The 19,242-nt window shown below is 40.5% G+C and overlaps 1 protein-coding gene across 4 annotated transcripts in view; it reads right to left on the bottom strand.

The window, feature by feature from the left end:
* Positions 1 to 3,730: 3,730 nt before the first annotated feature.
* Positions 3,731 to 19,242, bottom strand: part of PIBF1 (progesterone immunomodulatory binding factor 1) — a 233,138-nt gene continuing 217,626 nt past the window's right edge. For 3 of the 4 annotated variants that reach the window (XM_012442863.3, XM_012442866.2, XM_012442864.2), the window contains one exon: positions 4,043 to 4,331. In XM_012442863.3, the coding sequence (XP_012298286.1) occupies positions 4,281 to 4,331 (51 nt within the window). In that variant the 3' untranslated portion in view covers positions 4,043 to 4,280. Of the gene's footprint in view, positions 4,332 to 19,242 lie in introns of all 4 variants that reach the window. The other variant, XM_012442862.3, reaches the window with a different exon arrangement.

Genomic DNA, 19,242 nt, shown 5'->3' with positions numbered 1-19,242 from the left:
GAAAGTTGCAATAACCCAAAGTTTTATCCTGTAAGATTAAGCAAGGGAAAAGAGATTCCTGATGTCAGTTTCACTTGAGGACATTTCAGATATGAGCAGCAGCTTTTTATTTATTTATTGTACACAAAAGAGTATTTATTGAAAACATGGTTACTGGCAGGAAGCTCCTGGTCGCTCTCTAGTTACAGTCTTGGCTCAGAACTGGAAGTGTTATGTACTTACTTCCCCTCGATTTTATTTTTCTGCAAGGTTCTATATTAAGATAGGTAGATCTTATATAAATATATATACATGTCTGTACAAGTATGGCCTATAGTAAAGAAAACATACAGTATACTTTTTTTTAAACTTTTTTTTTTTTTAAAGACGGGGTTTCACCATGTTGGTCAGGTTGGTCTTGAACTCCCGACCTCAGGTGATCCGCCCGCCTTGGCCTCCAAAGTGCTTGGATTACAGGCGTGAGCCACCATGCCTGGCCTATAGTACATTCTTCATTGGGTAGTACCTACCATGCCAGGCCACTAATACTAATTACGAAATGCTACTGGAGGAGCACCTTTTTCAAACTTTTAATAAAAGTGAAATGTTTTTTCAAATAATTAAGTGGAAATTCTTACCTTTGTTAAATCTCAGTGGCCCACAGAAACCTACCATAAAGCTATACAAAACAGCAGCCTTTATGGCTGAGTGCGGTGGCTCACTCCTGAAATCCGAGCACTTTCAGAGGCCAAGGCAGGCAGATCACTTGAGGTCAGGAGTTCAAGACCAGCCTGGCCAACATGCCCATCTCTACTAAAAATACAAAAAAATTATCTAGGTGTGGTGGCACATGCCTGTAATCCCAGCCCCTTGGGAGCCTAAGGCAGGGGAATTGCTTGAACCCAGGAGGCAGAGGTTGCACTGAGCTGAGATCGCACCATTGCACTCCAGCCTGGGTGACAGCACGAGACTCTGACTCTGACTCAAAAACAAAACGAAACAAACCTCTCTCTCTCTCTCTCTATATATATATATATATATAGGGTGACAGTGCAAGACCCTGTTGATAGACAGACAGACATATATATGTCTCTCTCTCTCTCTCTCTCTCTCTCTCTCTCTCTCTCTCTCTATATATATATATATATATATATATATGCATATATATAGCATTTGGAGTACTTGGGTCCCTAGATACTTCTTTTTAGAAATTTCTATACTGAGGATGACAGTAAACTTCCTTTGGTGCTTGAGGTATCATAGAATTCTTTTTCAAGGACTTTTGAGATGAAGACAAACAATTCATAGTTTGAATGCCTCACACATTTTAGTTTTTTCTTGTTTGTTCAATGAAAGAATGTAGGAATCAATAAAGTGAATACATGGCATTTAGTTGGTTCTGAAAAGTTGTGTATATCCTGTTAATCTAGTAAGAACTATTACAGGAGTCATGGAATTCTTTAGGAGTAGAGTCATCTCCCACATGGTCTTAGGATTCCTGGTTTTCACCCAGGTGGCCTGGGTTCGACTACCAGTATTGGAATGCTGTTTCTGAGAAAAAAAAAAAGCTTTCATAACCATCAACTTGTCTTGAGCAAAAAAAAAAGCAACTGTGCCATAGCCCCCCTACCCACAAAGAAAAGGTGATAGAACAAAATTTTTGCAGGGTGGGTGGCTCGCACCTGCAATCCCAGCTACTCACTCTAGAGGCTGAAGTGAGAGGACTGCTTGAGGCCAGTAGTTTGACACCAGCCTGGGCAACAAAGTGAGACCGTCTCTTAAAAAAAATTAAAATCAAGATTTCCCCTGTGCTTCTTTCTATTGAACTGAACTTGGGAGCCAGGGATAGGAAGCAAATGAGAAGCAGTGTCATGTACTGGAAGGAGTGTAGCCACTGTAATTGGATGGACTTGGTTCAAATCCACTTCTATTTATTGTGTGTCTCATCTCAGGCCATTTAGTTACTCTGAGTCTGGTTTTGTTTTCATTTTAAAAATGAAGATAATGCTTAAGTAGCAGAGTTATTGTGAAGATTAAATAAGTGAATGTGTAGAAAGCATGTAACACAACAATTGGCTGATAGAATGAGCCTGATAATGGTAGCTATTACACTTACATTTGGGCAACATCTCATAAAATATTTATCAAGAAAAAATAAGAATGCTGTGCCTAATTTTTGTTTTTATTTAATTTTAAATAAGAGCTGGGTGTGGTGACTCACGCCTGTAATCTCAGCTATTGGGGAGGCTGAGGTGGGAAAATCACTTGAGACCAGGAGTTCCAGGCTAGCCTGAGCAATATACTGAGATCCCTGTCTCTAAAAAAGTTAAAAAAATCTAGCCAGGTGTGGTGGTATGCAACTGTAGTTCCAACATTTTGGGAGGCTGAGGTGGGAGGATCCCTTTTCCCCAGGAGTTTGAGGCTGCATTAAGCTATGATCATGCCACTCCACTCCAGCCTGGGTGACAGTGCAAGACCCTGTTGATAGACAGACAGATAGATAAAGAGAAAATCCATGACCAAGAGAAGATAAGGTAAGGTTAAAAGGTAAGATAATTCATAATGGCCAAGAGGTGGAAGGAACCCTAGTCTCCATCCAGGACATTTTTGGCTTGTCAAAACTGGGGGTGGGACCAGGTGAGGTGGCTCATGCCTGTCATCCCAGCCCTTTGGGACGCTGAGGGAGGACTGCTTGAGCCCAGGAGTTCAAGACCAGCCTGGGCAACATAGAGACACCCTGTCTCTAAAAGAAAAAAAAAAAAACAGCCCGGCGCGGTGGCTCACGCCTGTAATCCCAGCACTTTGGGAGGCCGAGGTGGGTGTATCACAAGGTCAAGAGATCGAGACCATCCTGGTCAACATGGTGAAACCCCGTCTCTACTAAAAATACAAAAAATTAGCTGGGCATGGTGGCGCACGCCTGTAATCCCAGCTACTCAGGAGGCTGAGGCAGGAGAATTGCCTGAACCCAGGAGGCGGAGGTTGCGGTGAGCCGAGATTGCACCATTGCACTCCAGCCTGGGTAACAAGAGCGAAACTCCGTCTCTATTAAAAGAAAAAAAAAAAAAAACCCAAATAACTAGGGTTGTGGTGGTGGTATTATTGTTACCTAGTGCTGAAGGCCAGGGATACTGGTATATATCATGATATGCATAGGATTTTCCCTATGTCTGCCCTTAAGAAAGAACTTTCCAGCCCAAAATGTCAACAGTGGGCAGGTTATGGTGGCTCACGCCTGGAATCCCAGCACTTTGGGAGGCCAAGGCAGGTGGATCACCTGAGCTCGGGAGTTTGAGACCAGCCTGGCCAACATGGTGAAACGCTGTCTATACTAAAAATATAAAAATCAGCTGGGTGGTGGGTGCCTATAATCCCAGCTACTTGGGAGGCTGAGACTAGAGAATTGCTTGAACCCAAAGGTGGAGGTTGAGGTGAGCTGAGATCATGACACTGCACTCCAGCCTGGGCAACAGAGTGGACTTCGTCTCAAAAAAAAAAAAAAAAAAGTCAATAGTGGTTGAAAAACCTGAACATACATATATATGTGTGTGTCTATATATATATTTCTTTCCTTTTTTTTTCTCTCTCTCCTCCTTCCTTTAAAGTATACAACTTCAGTGAGAAATGGAGCATATTTTATGAAAAAAGAAAATCCTATTGATTTCTTTTTTCTCACTGACTAGAAATCTGGTCCATACTGCATCTTGTCCAACAATGTTACGACCAATATAGCAACAGACTTTCCACCAAATTTTCACTTTACCACCAATGGAATGACAGACTTTCTGCCAGATTTCATTGGTTAACAGTAATATGAAATATAAGAAAAAAACAGAACTTCAAGAAAGAGTCAACAATTGATATCCATCTACAAGGTATCTGACCACCATTACTGGGCACTTGAAGTACCTGGTAGTAGGTACTAAATGATTCCTAATGTTTAAAAATGCAAAGTGCCCTGGTATTTGTGTTATGACATTTAAACTCAGAATTTATGTAGTAAAGAAAAATACTCACCAAAATACTTATAGGCCACACACTTAAAACTCATTGAACATTTATGAAAGCTCCAAAATTTAAACCATAGCGTATATATTTATTTTATAACAAAATAGAAAAAAATATAAAGTATATTGTTTTTTATACATTTTGATTATACTAAATTTGTTAATTTAACATTAGTCAAATAAACATAGTTATTTAAAAAATGCTGAGTACATGATTAAGATGAATTTTGTTTTCCATCAGAAAGAGAACTTCAGGAGTAAATAATGGTCTACAGGTGCTTCCCATCCAGAACACTAGGTCTTCATCTTTTGTTTCTTAGACCACTCAGGTGCTTCTTTTTTAGTCTGTTTAAAAAAAGCAAAAGAAAATCCAATAAAATGCTTACAAGGAGGACAGGAGAGGCAATTCAGAGAACTATATACACTGAGGCTTTTTTTAAAATGTCAGCTATACTAAAAAATTGCTTTTCTTAATTCAGAAAGGATACTTAAGGGCAAAGACTTTTTCTCTTGTCATAAATAATCTCCCACCTGGTAGGTATGTGGTAGAAAAAGCATACATCTAGGTCGGGTGTGGTGGCTCACGCCTGTAATCCCAGCACTTTAGGAGGCCGAGGTGAGCGGATCACGAAGTCAGGAGTTTGAGACCAGCCTGGCCAATATGGTGAAACCCTGTCTCTACTAAAAATACAAAAATTAGTGGGGCGTGGTGGCAGATGCCTGTAGTCCCAGCTACTCAGGAGGAGAATTGCTTGAACCCGGGAGGCAGAGGTTGCAGTGAGCTGAGATTGTGCCACTGCACTCCAGCCTGGGCAAGAAAATGAGACTCCGTCTCAAAAAAAAAAAAGAAAGAAAAGAAAAAACATATATCTGTGTTTTCTGGCTCAAAGCCTATGTATTTAAGAATTTCTGGCGATGTGATTATTTTACGAATTGATTTTATTTTCAAAGAGAATTATAAAAAATCAAGGACATGACTTATTTTTAGCTGTCTCATCTATAGAGATAATAGATATTCATTCACTCAATAGATATTAAATAATTACTATATCCAAATTATTGTGTTTTGGATCTTACGAATTTCTAAGTATTCACAAGAGTATCTGTTGGGTTTATTGCTCAATCATTTCAGCCTAAAAGGAGACAAGCTGTACAGAATAGAAAGAAAAAAGCGGGTGAGAGGGTTAACTACAGAATAAAACATTCAGAACTTCACTGATTCCAGTCAAAACATCCTATTTTGGCTGGGCACAGTGGCTCATGCCTATAATCCCAGCACTTTGGGAGGCTGAGGTAGGAGGATTGCTTGAGCCCAGGAGCTTGAGACCAGCCTAGGCAACATAGTGAGACCCCATCTAAAAGAAAAAACAAATTAGCCGGGGATGGTGGCATGCACCTGTAGTCTCAGCTAACACAGGAGGTGGAGGTGAGAGATCACTTGAGGCTGGGCATGGTGGCTCACGCCTATAATACCAGCACTTTGGGAGGCCGAGGTGGGTGATCACTTGAGGTCAGGAGTTTGAGACCAGCCTGGCCAACATGATGAAACCAATGCCAGACGTTGTGGCGTACCCTGTAATTCCAGCTACTTGGGAGGCTGAGACAGGAGAACTGAGCCTGAGAAGTGGAGGTTGCAGTGAGCCAAGGCTGTGCCACCGCACTCCAGCCTGGGTGAAAGAGCAAGACACCAACCATGTCCAAAAAAAAAAAAAAAAAAGAAAAAAAAGATCACTTGAGCCCAGGAGGTCAAGGCTGCAGGGTGCTGTGATCATGCCACTATACAGTGCAAGACTGTCTTAAAAAAACAATTGAGAGGAAGGTACAGAGATATCCCATATACCCTCTGGCTCCGCACATGCACAGCCTCCTCCATGATTAATATCCCTTAGCACAATGGTACATTTGTTAGGGCTGATGAACCTACATTGACATGTCATTCTCACCCAAGGTCCACAGTTTGCATTTGGGTTTACTCTTGGTACTACGCATTTTATAGGTTTGGACAAATGTCTATAGACAGGTATCCACCATTATGTGAGTGAGCCAAGATCACTATAATGATACTTGGCTCATTATAGTATTATACATAATATTTTCACTGCCCTAGAAATCCTCATAGATTTTTGCATCTACATTCATGAGATATTGGTCTGTAGTTTTGTTTTCCTGTAATATCTTTGTCTGATTTTGGAATTTGGGCAATGCTGGCCTTGCAAAATGAGCTGGGAAATATTCCCTCTGCTTCTATCTAATGAAAGAGATTGTAGAGAATAGGTATAATTTTAGCTGAGTGCTGTGGCTCATACCGGGAGGCCGAGGCAGGCTGATCATTTGAGCTCAGGTGTTTAAGACCAGCCTGTGCAACGTGGTGAAACTCTGTCTTTACAAAAAATACTCAAATTAGCTGGCCATGGTGGCTGTGCCTGTGTCCCAGCTACTAGAGCGGCTGAAGTGGGAGGACTGCTTGAGGCCCAGAGGTGGAGGTTGCAGTAAACTCAGATGTGCTACTACTCCAGTCTGGGTGACAGAGCCAGACTCTGCTGAAAGGAGAAAGAAAGAAAAAAAAAAAAGAGAAAAGAAAGGAAAGGAAAAGAAAGGAAGGAAGGAAAGAAATTCAACAGTGAACCTATGTGGACTTTCTGTTTTGAAAAGTTATGGATTAAATTCCTTTAATTTTTGCCGGGGAAAGTCTACTTTTCTTTCACTTCTGAAAATAATAATTTTGCAGGGTATAGAATTTTCGGATGGTGGTTTTGTTCTTTCATAACTTTAAATGTTTCACTCCACTCTTCTTGGCTTGCACTGTTTCTGAGAAGTCAAATGTCATCCTTATCTTTGTTTCTCTATAGGTAAAGTGTAACTTTTCTCTGGCTTCTTTCAGGACTTTTTTCTTTTTTTTGAGATAGGTTCTTGCTCTGTCACCCAGGCTGGAGTGGTATGATCATGGCTCACTGTAGCCTGAATCTCCCGGGCTGAAGCGATCTTCCCACCTCAGCCTCCTGAGTACCTGGGAATATGGGTGCATGCCATCACTCTCAGCTAATTTTTATAATTTTTTTGTAGAGATGGGGTTTTGCCATGTTGCTCAGGCTAGGATTTTGTCTTTATCTTGATTTTATCTATCATTTGTCTTTATCTAGTTTGAAAATGATATGCCTAAGTGTAGTGCTTTCTTTTTCTTTTTGTATTTCTTTCTTGGTGTTCTCTTGAGTTCTCTGGGTCTGTGGTTTGGTATCTGACATTAGTTTGGGGGAAATTCTGTCATTGTTTCAAACAGTTCTTCTGCTCCTTTCTTCCTTCTCCTTCTAATATTCTCATTAAATACAAGCTGTAGCTTTTGTAGTCATCCTGTAGTCCTTGAATATTATGTTTTTTAGAGGTTTCTGTTAGACTACAATGCCCCCCACCGGCCCGCCTTTTTTCTGGTGGAGACATGGTCTTGCTCTGTTGCTCAGGCTGGAGTGCAGTGGCATGATCATGGCTTACTGCAGCCTCGAGCTTCTGGGCTCAAGTGATCCTCCCATTTCAGCTCCCTGAGTAACTGGGACCACATGTGTGCACCACTGCACCTGGCTAAGTTGTGTGTGTGTGTGTGTGTGTGTGTGTGTGTGTAGAGATGGGGTCTCTTATGTTGCCCAGGCTAAGTTGTGTGTGTGTGTGTGCGTGTGTGTGTGTGGTGTGTGTGTGTGTAGAGACGGGGTCTCTTACGTTGCCCAGGCTAAGTTGTGTGTGTGGTGTGTGTGTGTGTAGAGACAGGGTATCTTATGTTGCCCAGGTTGGTCTGGAACTTGAACTCCTGGGCTCAAGTGATCCTCTCGCCTAGGTCTCCCGAAGTGCTGGGATTACAGAAGTGAGCCACTGCGCCTGGCCTGAAATATCCTCAAGGTTAGAGATTATTTTCTCAGCTGCGTTCACTGTACTAATCAGGGTATCAAAGGCATCTGTCATTTTTTTTTTTTTTTTTTTTGAGACAGTCTTGCTCTGTTGCCCAGGCTGGAGTGCAGCGGTGTGATCTTGGCTCACTGTAACCTTGGCCTCCAGGGTTCAAGCAATTCTACTTGCTTCAGCCTCCTCAGTAGCTGGGATTACAGGGGCCTGCCACCACTCCTAGCTTTTTTTTGTATTTTTAGTAGAGATGGGGTTTCACCACGTTGGTCAGGCTGGTCTCAACCTCCTGATCTCAGGTGATCCGCCCACCTTGGCCTCCCAAAGTGCTGGGATTACAGGCGTGAGCTACTGTAACTGGCTGGCATTTGTCATTTCTATTACAGTGGTTTTGATTTTTAGTATTTCTTTTGGGATTCTTTCTTAGGATTTTCATCTTTCTGCTCACAGTTCCCATCTGTTCTTGCATGTTGTCTGCTTTATCTATTGCAGCCCTTTAGCATACTAATCATGATTGTTTTAGGTTCTCTGATAATTCCAACATTTGTGGCACAATTGACTCTGGTTCTGATGCTTGCACTGTCTCTCCAAACTGTGTTTTTGGCTTTTACTTTATCTGGTGAGTTTTTCCTGGTAACCGGACATAATGTACTGGGTAAAAGAAACTGCTGTAAATGAGCCTTTAGTATAGGGAAGTCATCCTGTGGTCCTATGATTAGGTCTCAGTCTTTCGGTAAGAATGTGCCTCTGGCATGTGAGCTTCACACGTTTCTCAGTTTTTTCCCCTCTTAGGTGGGCCATGATGGCTAGGTGGGCTGGAATTGGGTATTTCATTTTTCCCAGGTCAGTTAGGCTTTGATAAAGCCCTGGCAGGGTGGGTTCTAGTTAAATAGTTTCTCCTGAGGGCAGACCTTGTTGAGAACAGAGTTCTCTGGCATATTGCAAAGTGTTCTCGTTCCCCTTCTCCTGCTGGAAACAGAAGGGGATTTTCTCCCAATATTTACTGCAAGAACTAGGTCAAGCTTCTAAAGTTAAAACTCACAAGAGTGCAGGGATCCCTCCAATGACTGTAGTTTTTAACTTTCAGACTTGTCCATACCTAACCTCCAGCAACTCATCAGTTAACATTCAGGTTTTCCTACCCCAGCACTGGTTCCCATCCATGCAGGATGGCCTAGCTTTCCAATTTTGGGGGCAGTGGTTCGCCCTGTGACCTCACTTCTCTTATGTATTTAAGAAAAGTTGGTGTTTTTTCAGCTCAGCTTTTTATTTGTTGTTAAGATAAGGAAAAGTCAGAGTAAAACTAGGGAATTGCATGATTCTCACACAATCAGATCTGGGTGACTGGGAAAGGTGGGCCAGCTAAAAGTCTAAGGCTCTCACTATTCTTGGTCATAGAAGAACATGTCTGCCATTGTTATTTAAATTGCAGATCTCAACCCATGGGTAATGAACTCTGCTTAGTAGGTAAAGACCAGAATTGTGGGGGGTGGGGGGGAAGAAATAAGACTAGCATAGAAAATATCAGAGTATTGGCTTTAGTGGGGGTAAGTTCTGTTTTGAGAAACTGTGATCGTCACTAGGTCATAATGTAAATGGTTTTCTTAACTGTGACTCCTGGACAAAAAAAGAAAAAGCAACTTCTATAGACTAAGCTACAGATCCTCAAGATTACACCAAAGGATGCAGAATTAGTTTGAACATTCGCATTTCCTCAATCAACTGACACTAAGATGTTTACTATTGCTATTTGTTTACATGGAGAAGGTAAATAAAAACTTTGGCATTGAAAAGGAATCTTAATACTCAGAAAGGGTAGTATAAGACTTTTTTTTTTTTTTTCCTGAGATGGAGTCTTGCTCTGTTGTCCAGGCTGGAGTGCAGTGACACGGTCTTGGCTCACTGCAACCTCTGCCTCTGGGTTCAAGCGATTCTCCTGCCTTAGCCTTCCAAGTAGCTGAGATTACAGGTGTGAGCCACCACACCTGGCTAATTTTTGTATTTTTAGTAGAGACAGGGTTTCACCATATTGGCCAGGCTGGTCTCGAACTCCTGACCTTGTGTTCTGCCTGCCTCAGCCTCCCAAAGTGCTGGGATTACAGGCGTGAGCCACCTTGCCAGGCCTGGTATAAGAATTTCAATGGCATACGGTTCTTCCTGACTCTCCTTTTATCTGTGTCTGTTACACTGCAGACCATTACTCCCACCCCTAATACGTCTTCTCTTCAGACGTGTTAATGAGACAGATTTGCCACAGTCAAGTGTACCTTGTCTTGGGGATTAACTGCCTTGCTACTTCATAGGGTGACTTTTCAGATTTTTTATAACAACCATTTTAAGTTAATTTCAAAGTCTCTTCCAGTAGGGTTGATATGTTCCTTATTCTCAGGTTATTTCCGGTGAACTTCACCATCACTGTCATGTTCTAACTACATTTCACTTAAAAGACTGGCCCCTTTAGGATCTGACCCATACTTACTTATCTAATCCTATTTCTTTTATTTATTTATTTATTTATTTATTTAAAAAGATGAGGTTTCACCATGATGGCCAGGCTGGTTTTGAACCCCTGACCTCAGGTGATCCACCCACCTCGGCCTCCCAAAGTGCTAGGATTACAGGCGTGAGCCACCACGCCTGGCCTCTAATCCTATTTCTTGACACTCTCCAACACGAACTAAATTATTTGTATTTGAGATTAGTTTAATGGCATTTATTTGACTACCTACTCTGTGCCAGTCCTTGTGTTAGGTTCTGGGGATATAAAAATGAATCAAACCCTGTTATAGAGGCTACTGGAATCACTTCTCAGCCTTTTGGCTCAGATCAAGTGTGGAGGCTGCTGGTGCGTCTAGCATATATCTATTTCCCCCTTCTTAATAACAGAACTCTGATTTTATCAGTAAAGTAAGAGAGTCATCCAGTATAAAACATTTATCAGCTTTCCTTGCCGCTAGGTGTGGCCATATGACTAAGTTCTGGCCAATGGGATATAAGTTGAAGATGTTGGGTAGGACTTAGGGAAAAACTCCTTCAGAAAGGGAGACTATTTTCTTCCCTTTTTCTTGCTTCCTGCTTAGAATGCAGACGTGATGGCCAAGGCCAGAGCAACCATACTGTGATTCTCAGAACAGACGCCACACTCTAAGGATGGTTGAAGAGAAAGGAAGAAGGAAGCTAGGTTCCTGATGACTTCATAGGGTCACATACTTGTCCTGAAATAGTTATCTCCAGGTCTGTAGGTGAGAGACTGAACAATTTGCTAAAGCTGCTGAACTAGCAGTGGGACACAATTCCTAGAGACGCTGACTCTTATACTCTTAGTTTATACCATTCATCCATTTCATCTTGCATCTTCAGCACGCAGGAAAGTGTCTGGCCAGCAGTAGGTGTTCGATGTCATGCCGCCTTGGATTTCGGTGGTTTGAGCACTTATAGCGCAGTGGTTAAAACACAGGTTCCAGCCATTTATTAATTTCGTAAAGTGGGCAAATGAGGACTTCTCAATTACCTCATATATAATATTTTTCTCCATATCATTTGTCACATTTTCACTTCCTGTTCAATTTATTTATTTTTCTGTTCATTGATTTATAGTCTATCTCCATTCAAGAATGTAAAGTCCACAAAAGGCAGGAATTGTTTATATTTCTGCTGCTTGGAACAGTACTCGGCACAAAGTAAGTGATCAATAAACATTTTTTCAATGAATAGATGAATGTTTGGGTCTGCTATGACAGAAGGCTTTCAGTTCTTTTTAAGTCTAGACATAAAGTTTCATGTAAGTCTATATTCAATCTTTCTACTATGCAAGACCAAAGAAATTCTACTACAGTTAAATGCAGTAATATGCTTCCAACTAATTAGGCAACACCACCCTTTATAAGCATTAGGGGTAGTACTTGTGATTCTAAGCAACAGCCCAATTTTTGAGTAGAAATAATTAACCAGTAAGGTATGGAAACAGCGTATTTTGCTGTATGAACTCATATTTATTTGTATCATTCAAAGATATGTTCAATTCTTCTACTGGTGAACTTCTTCCTTTGGTTATATTATTGTCTGAAATTCAGGTTCTCTGTTAATTACATTAGAATAGAATATGTCACAGTCATTTCTCATCTATGTTAGTATGTAAGTCTCATCACTACCAAAATTTGAACAGATTCCAAGTAGGTAATACTGCTTCTAAAAAGTTTATTTCTGATTTTTATAAAATGTATATTCTTCATTTCCAGATATTTTAGTCAGTAATGTGCTAGCCATTAGTGATAGCCCTAAGTTCCGGACACTGGAAGTTTCTAAGCTTTTTATCAACTCCTGAGATGAGAGATCATGGATCAGTAAACTATGGTCCATGGTCTGTTTTTATATGAGCTGCCTGCTCAGAATGGTTCTGACATTTTTAAAGAAAGGTAAAAACAAAACAAAGAATATTCAATAGAATTGCTGGCTCTTGGTAACTAATTGTTAAAATGGGCACAGCAAAACAATTCAGGTGTATAATTAACTGTTTTTTGGAGAATCACTTGAAACCAGAAGGTGGAGGGTGAAGTGAGCAAAGACTGCACCCCTGCACTCCAGCCTGGGTGACAGAGTGAAACTCCATCACAAAAACATAAAAAAAAATTAACTGCTTTTTATTTTGATAACTCCATTCTTTTAGCTGTTTGATCAGTAGTATTTCTTTTTTTCTATTTTATTAAAGTTACTTCCCTTCATATCCATAAGATGGTGCTTTATATGACAAAATTTGACATTCTGCTTCAGTTATTAATGGGATTAACCATTTAACTGAGTAAGGTCCTTATTTTAAATATAAGACTTATATGTTCCATAATATGAAGCCATATATATATATGCATATGTATTTTATATACATATATATGCATATGTATTTTATATACATATAAAAATATATATGCATACAAATTAATAAAAACCTTCAATTGTTAGTGGAGTATTAACAGGCCCCAAAGTATACTATATTCCAGATTTAGGAGAGAGAGCACAAAGCCACTGTAGAAACAAATGACAAGATTAACTGGAAACCTACCAGAAGTAATTAACTATGTTACATAGTGATTTTGGAAACAAATAACTGATAAGATAGGAACTTCTGTGTCATCTAGAATTAGCCAGCTAAAATGTTAATATATAACACGGGGATTATAACCCATTGAGAAAGTTTGTTAAAATTAGAAAGAATGATGACTGATAAATGCAGACTTAATAAGCCTGGTGGATTACTTCTGTAATCTAAAAAAAGAGCTAGGAATTAAGAATCTATTAGTGTGTAACCAGTACCACTTCTCTAAAGAAAAGAAAGACTATGTCTGGTAGATATAATTACGTTGTTTTTCAAAAAAGATATAAACTGGAAATCAATAAATGAATATTGAGAAGTCCTCACAGGCAGGGCCCAAGTTAAGTGAGTTTAAGACAGTTGATCTGGCTTTACCACTAACAAAATGTGAAACTGTCTGAGATCAGTCAGCTTCATTCCATGCTCACTAAAAAATTCGATTTCTAGTTTAGCTGACCAGCTAAAGTAAATAACATCAGGAAGAGGTTACAATTAGTATTTCCGACACTAAAAATTAAAAGATGAATATTTAAAAATGTGCACGTACACAGCTAGGTATGTTTAAGTCTGATCATACTTCGGTGAGATGAGTTTACATTAAACATAAAAAAGTGACACTGGCCAGGCGTGGTGGCTCATGCCTATTGTAATCCCATCACTTTGGGAGGCCTCAGTGGGCAGATCACTTGAGGTTAGGAGTTTGAGGCGTGACACTGGCCAGGCGTGGTGGCTCATGCCTATTGTAATCCCATCACTTTGGGAGGCCTCCGTGGGCAGATCACTTGAGGTTAGGAGTTTGAGGCCAGCCTGGCCAATAAGGTGAAACCCTGTCTCTACTAAAAATACAAAAATTAGCTGGGTGTGGTGGTGGGTGCCTGTAATCCCAGCTACCTAGGAGGCTGAGGTGGGAGAATCACTTGAACCCAGGAGGCGGAGGTTGCAATGAACCAAGTTCGCACCACTGCACTCTAGCCGGGGCAACGGAGTGGGTTGTGGGGAGTGAGACCGGAGCTTCTAAACACAAATAAGACAAAGAAGAAGTATTACAGGAATGTGGAGCTTCTAATCTCCTCAGCCCCCAGTGTCTGGTGTGGCCGGAGTCCCTCCAATCTATCAGCAAAGTTCAGTTATCCTGTCGTGCCATACAAATATTATAATTTTCCATGTGTGTTTTAAAAAATGTTGGGAGGCACAGTGTTAGGATACGACTCTGTGCTGACACTACCCTAGTGTGGCATCCTTGTCACTCATCTAAATACAACCAATTGTACTCATTATATTACAAAAAAGTGCTACATTCCATTTTTGATAAAACTATAAACTTTCTCTCATGAACAATGAGAAAAACATTTTATAGCCTATCTACTTACAATTTTTAAATTAAATTAGAATTTTAAATTTATTTTTTATATTAGATTTCATCATTTTATATATATTTTTGAGACAGGGTCTTGCTCTGTCACCCAGTCCTGAGTGCAGTGGCATAAACATGGCTCACTGCAGCCTCAGCCTCCTGGGCTCATGTGATCCTCCCACCTCAGCCTCCCAAGTAGCTTAGTACCACAGGCACACACCATCACGCCTGGCTAATTTTTTAAAAAAGCTTTTTCTTTTTTTTTGTAGAGGCAGGGTCTCACAAGGGTTTTTGCCCAGGCTTTAAAAAAACTTTTAAAATAAGATTTTGCTAAGATACATGTAACATTTATCACCTTAACCATTTAAAAATGTACAGATCAGTGGTATTATACATTCACATTATGATGCACTATCACTACTATCCATCCATGGAACTCTTGATTTTGCTTGACTGAAACTTTCCACCTGTTAAGCAATAAATCCCCATATCCTCTAGCTCCTGGCAACCACATTCTACTTTCTGTTTCTATTAATGTGACTACTCTAGGTATAACTTTTCTACTTTTATTTCCCTTTTGTTCTAAGGGAGAGGGTTAATAGGTAGTGAATTGACTAAAGTCAGACATAAGAATATAGTAAGAAAGGAATAACATCTAGATATAGAAAATACATATTAGACATCCTATTCTTTATTTGATGGAGTTTCACTCTTGTCGCCCAGGCTGGAGTGCAATGGCGTGATCTTGGCTCATGGCAACCTCTGCCTCCCAGGTTCAAGCAATTCTCCTGCCTCAGCCTCCTGAGTATCTAGTATTACAGGCATGCACCACCATGCCTGGCTAATTTTTTTTTTTTTTTTTTTTTTTTGTATTTTTTAGTAGAGACGGGGTTTCTCCATGTTGCTTAGTCTGGTCTCAACCTCCCGACCTCAGGTGATCCACACACCTCGGCCTCCAAAACTGCTGGGATTACAGGCGTGAGCACCAGTGCCCGGCCTTAGACATTCTATTTTTCAACAATAAAAAGGAGAACAAGTTAGAAAGTATTTTGTGCATATCATACTTTCTTTGCCCTTGGAATTTCTAAATAACACTCATCTTCACTTGTCAAAATCCCATGCATTGTTTAAAGCAAGCTCAAATACTTCCTTCTGACAAGGCAGCCTAGAGTCCTCCAAAACCAAAGTGTCTATTCCTTCTTTGAGTTTTTGTTGCAATTTGTATTTCCTTTAAAGTAGGATACCCAGGCCAGGTGCAGTGGCTCATGGCTATAATCCCAGCACTTTGGGAAGCCAAGGTGGGAGGATTGTTTGAGCCCAAGAGTTCAAGACCAGCCTGAGCAATGCAGTGAGACCCTGTCTCTACAAAAAAATAAATTTAGCTGGGTGTGTTGGTGTGCATGTGTGCTCTCAGCTGCTCGGGAGGCTGAGTCAGGAGGATTGCTTGAGCTTGGGAGGTCAAGGCTGCAGTGAGCTGCGTTCATGCCGCAGACTGGGTGACAGACAGAGCAAGATCCTGTCTCAAAAACAAAACAAAAAAAAGTAGCTAATGGATCTTGCCTTATGTTATTGTTTACTAAGCTTGATCCTAGAGGAGCAGCATTTTTAATGCTGATATCTTACTGATCATCACAGCCTCTTGCATATAGTCAGTGAACTCTTCTTGAATTGACTGCACTAATTTTCCTTCCAGGCTAGGTGTGGTGTCTCATACCTGTAACCCCAGCACTTTGGGAGGCTGAGGTGGGTGGATTATCTGAGGTCAGGGGTTTGGAGACCAGCCTGGCCAATATGGTGAAACCCCATCTCTACGAAAAATACAAAAAAATTAGCCAGGCATGGTGGCATGTGCCTGAATTCCTAACTACTCAGAATGATGAGGCAGGAGAACAGCTTGGACTCGGGTGGTGGAGGTTGCAGTGAGCCAAGACAGTGCCATTGCCCTCTAGCTTGGTTGACAGTGTGAGACTTTGTCTCAAAAAAAAAAAAAATTTTTTTCCTTCCAGATGACATGCAGCTTTCCAAAAACACTTCTAGGGAATCACGTTGTTTATATAACCACTTATGTATCAATTATATAAACTTAATCTATCTACTCAACATACGCTAGCCAATGAGATAACAAATACAAGCCAAGACCTAAACTATACCATAAACTCACCAGAAATCAGACACTTCATACACCATATACTGGAGCTGCACAGTCTTCTTGTTTTCTACCCTACCTGAAGTCTTGCTCTGTCACCCAGGCTGGAGTGTGGAGGCATAATGTTGGCTCACTGCAACCTCCACCTCCCAGGTCCAAGCGATTCTCTTGCCTTAGCCTCCCGGGCAGCTGGGACTACAGGCATGCACCACCACACCTGGATAATTTTGGTATTTTTAGTAGAGGTGGCGTTTCACTATGTTGGCCAGGCTGGTCTCGAACTCCTGACCTCAGGTGATCCATCTGCCTTGGCCTCTCAAAGTACTGGGATTACAGGTGTGAGCCACTGCACCCGAGCTCTTTTTGTTTTAATGCTTACAATCTACTTGGTGAAAAGACTAAAAGCAGAGTTGCTAGTATCTGCACTTTTTTTCTTTTTGAGACAGAGTTTCACTCTTGTTGTTCGGGCTGGGTGCAATGGCGCGATCTCGGCTCACGGCAACCTCCGCCTTCTGGGTTCAAGAGACACTTCTGTCTCAGCTTCCTGAGTAGCTGGGATTACAGGCATGCGCTACCATGCCCAGCTAATTTTGTATTTTTAGTAGAGACAGGGTTTCTCCATGTTGATCAGGCTGGTCTTGAACTCCTGACCTCAGGTGATCCACCTGCCTTGGCCTCCCAAAGTGTTGAGATTACAGGTGTTAGCCACCATGCCTGGCCAGTATCTGCATTTTAAATAAAGTATTGAGAAAATAATGACAATTATGTGAATCCTGAGTATAAACTGTATTTTCAAATAGGATGGCAGCAGAAAAGCAGCAAAAGAATCCCATACTGCTCAGGAAGGAAAAAGGAAGGTTGTTCTAAACCAGATTAGAATAGCTCTAGGTTTTTTTCAGAAAGAGATAAGTGAGGCTGGGAAAAGAGATAGCATAGCAAAAAGCTACCTTAAGAGAGAAAGTAGGTGATTAGTGGGAATGAACTGGGTGTTTCTGAATAAAGAAGACAGAAGTTGCCTGTTGCAGAATAGCACTAACTAGAGTCATGGGAGGTGAAACTTTCATTCTTCCTGTAGTTCAGTTTTATTTATTTATTTATTTATTTATTTATTTATTTATTTATTTATTTATTTATTTATTTATTTTGTCTTAAGGTTATACCTGACGTAGTTCAGTTTTAAAGTTCCCCACCCAGTTTTAACAGCTAAGAAGACAACTAAACTGGGGAGACAAGTAACTGCTTTTCTCCTCAGCAAATATTTATTGAGTATTTGCTTTGTTCAGGTGCTATGCAAAACAAAGGGAATACAGTTTCTGTCCTTAAGACACTTACATTCTCTGGTTGAATTAGTTTTTGTTGATTCATTAAATGCCTGAACAACAACTCCGCCACATGTGTCACTTCAAAGGCCAGAGCTTTTCTATAAAATGTAACTTTTGAGGTTGCCTTCATATATAAATATTACATATGGCGGGGCAAGGTGGCTCACGCCTGTAATCTCAGCACTTCGGGAGGCCGAGGCAGGAGGATCATCTGAAAGTCAGGAGTTCGAGACCAGCCTGGCCAACATGGCAAAACCCCATCTCTACTAAAAATACAAAAGTTAGCCAGGCATGGTAGTGGGCACCTGCAATCCCAGCTACTTGGGAGGCTGAAGCAGGAAATTGCTTGAACCTGGGAGGCGGAGGTTGCAGTGAGCTGAGATCACACCACTGCACTCCAGCCTGAGTGACAGAGGGAGACTCTGTCTCAAAAAAAAATCACGTGTACACTGTGAAAATCTGTATACATATAAAAAAAGCACATTAAAAAATGTCTTCAGAGGAAGATCTAAGTGTCAAAAAAAAGTCAAGCTCTTATTTCTCCTCATCTTCATCACAGCACTGTTCCCACTCCACTGCCCAGTTAACAGTTTTGTGTGGCTTGCCTCATATTGTCAATGCATATGGAAATGCTCATCTATTCACCCATCCATCACTGAATTTAATATCAGGGGAAAATACCCATAGCAGATACTTTCAGTCAAAGGATCCAGAATTAGAAACGTTTCCGTTTTGGGTATAAAACCATGAGATTATAAAATGATTAGCTCTTACTTCAAATATTGGCATGGTAAATTCCTTATCAACAAGTTCAGAAAAAATATAAAAAATTATTCTTACGGAAAATTGAAAATATTCAAAAGAATAACTAAAATTTATGATGCCTGAAGAGAATCATAGCATGTTAGAATAAAAGGAGCCCAGAACTCATTTCATTATAACCTCCCACTTAATTTTACAGATAAGAACACACTGAGGACACTTAAATTATTTGCCCCAGGTTACCCAGTCAGTTCACATTACTAATTCTACATTAGCATATAGTCTTGATTTCCCTTGTTTACAGTATTACCTCTCAGTTTTCATTAGGACATAGCTGAGCTTGTACCTCTTTTGAAAAAAAATTCCCTTATTATTATTTAAAAAGAACTTTATTGTAGAACAAAATAGAAAATCCAGATAAGCAAAAATAAGGAAGAAAGAACTACCCAACTAATACTGAATCTTCTTAATTTTATCACCACTGCATAACCTTATCTGGAGGAACTGGGGAAATCTTATTATTACTCATGTACTGATTATAGCTGGTATTCCAGGAAATCACAATCAGGTTGCTAAGCTAAAGCCAGAATTGTAGAAGGTCAGGGTCAGAAGGAATGGTGCTATTGCCTGGAGCAGAGTAGGATCACAGAGTGCTGACAGGCTTTAAGTATTTAGCTGTATCTTGTGGTTTTCATCTGACC

Source organism: Aotus nancymaae, unplaced genomic scaffold, assembly GCF_030222135.1.
Source record: "Aotus nancymaae isolate 86718 unplaced genomic scaffold, 86718_ANA_hifiasm-v0.15.2.pri h1tg000088l, whole genome shotgun sequence".
Classification (NCBI taxonomy): domain Eukaryota; kingdom Metazoa; phylum Chordata; class Mammalia; order Primates; family Aotidae; genus Aotus; species Aotus nancymaae.
The sequence above is the reverse complement of the archived record's forward strand: the minus strand, read 5'-3'. Positions and strand labels throughout refer to the sequence as shown.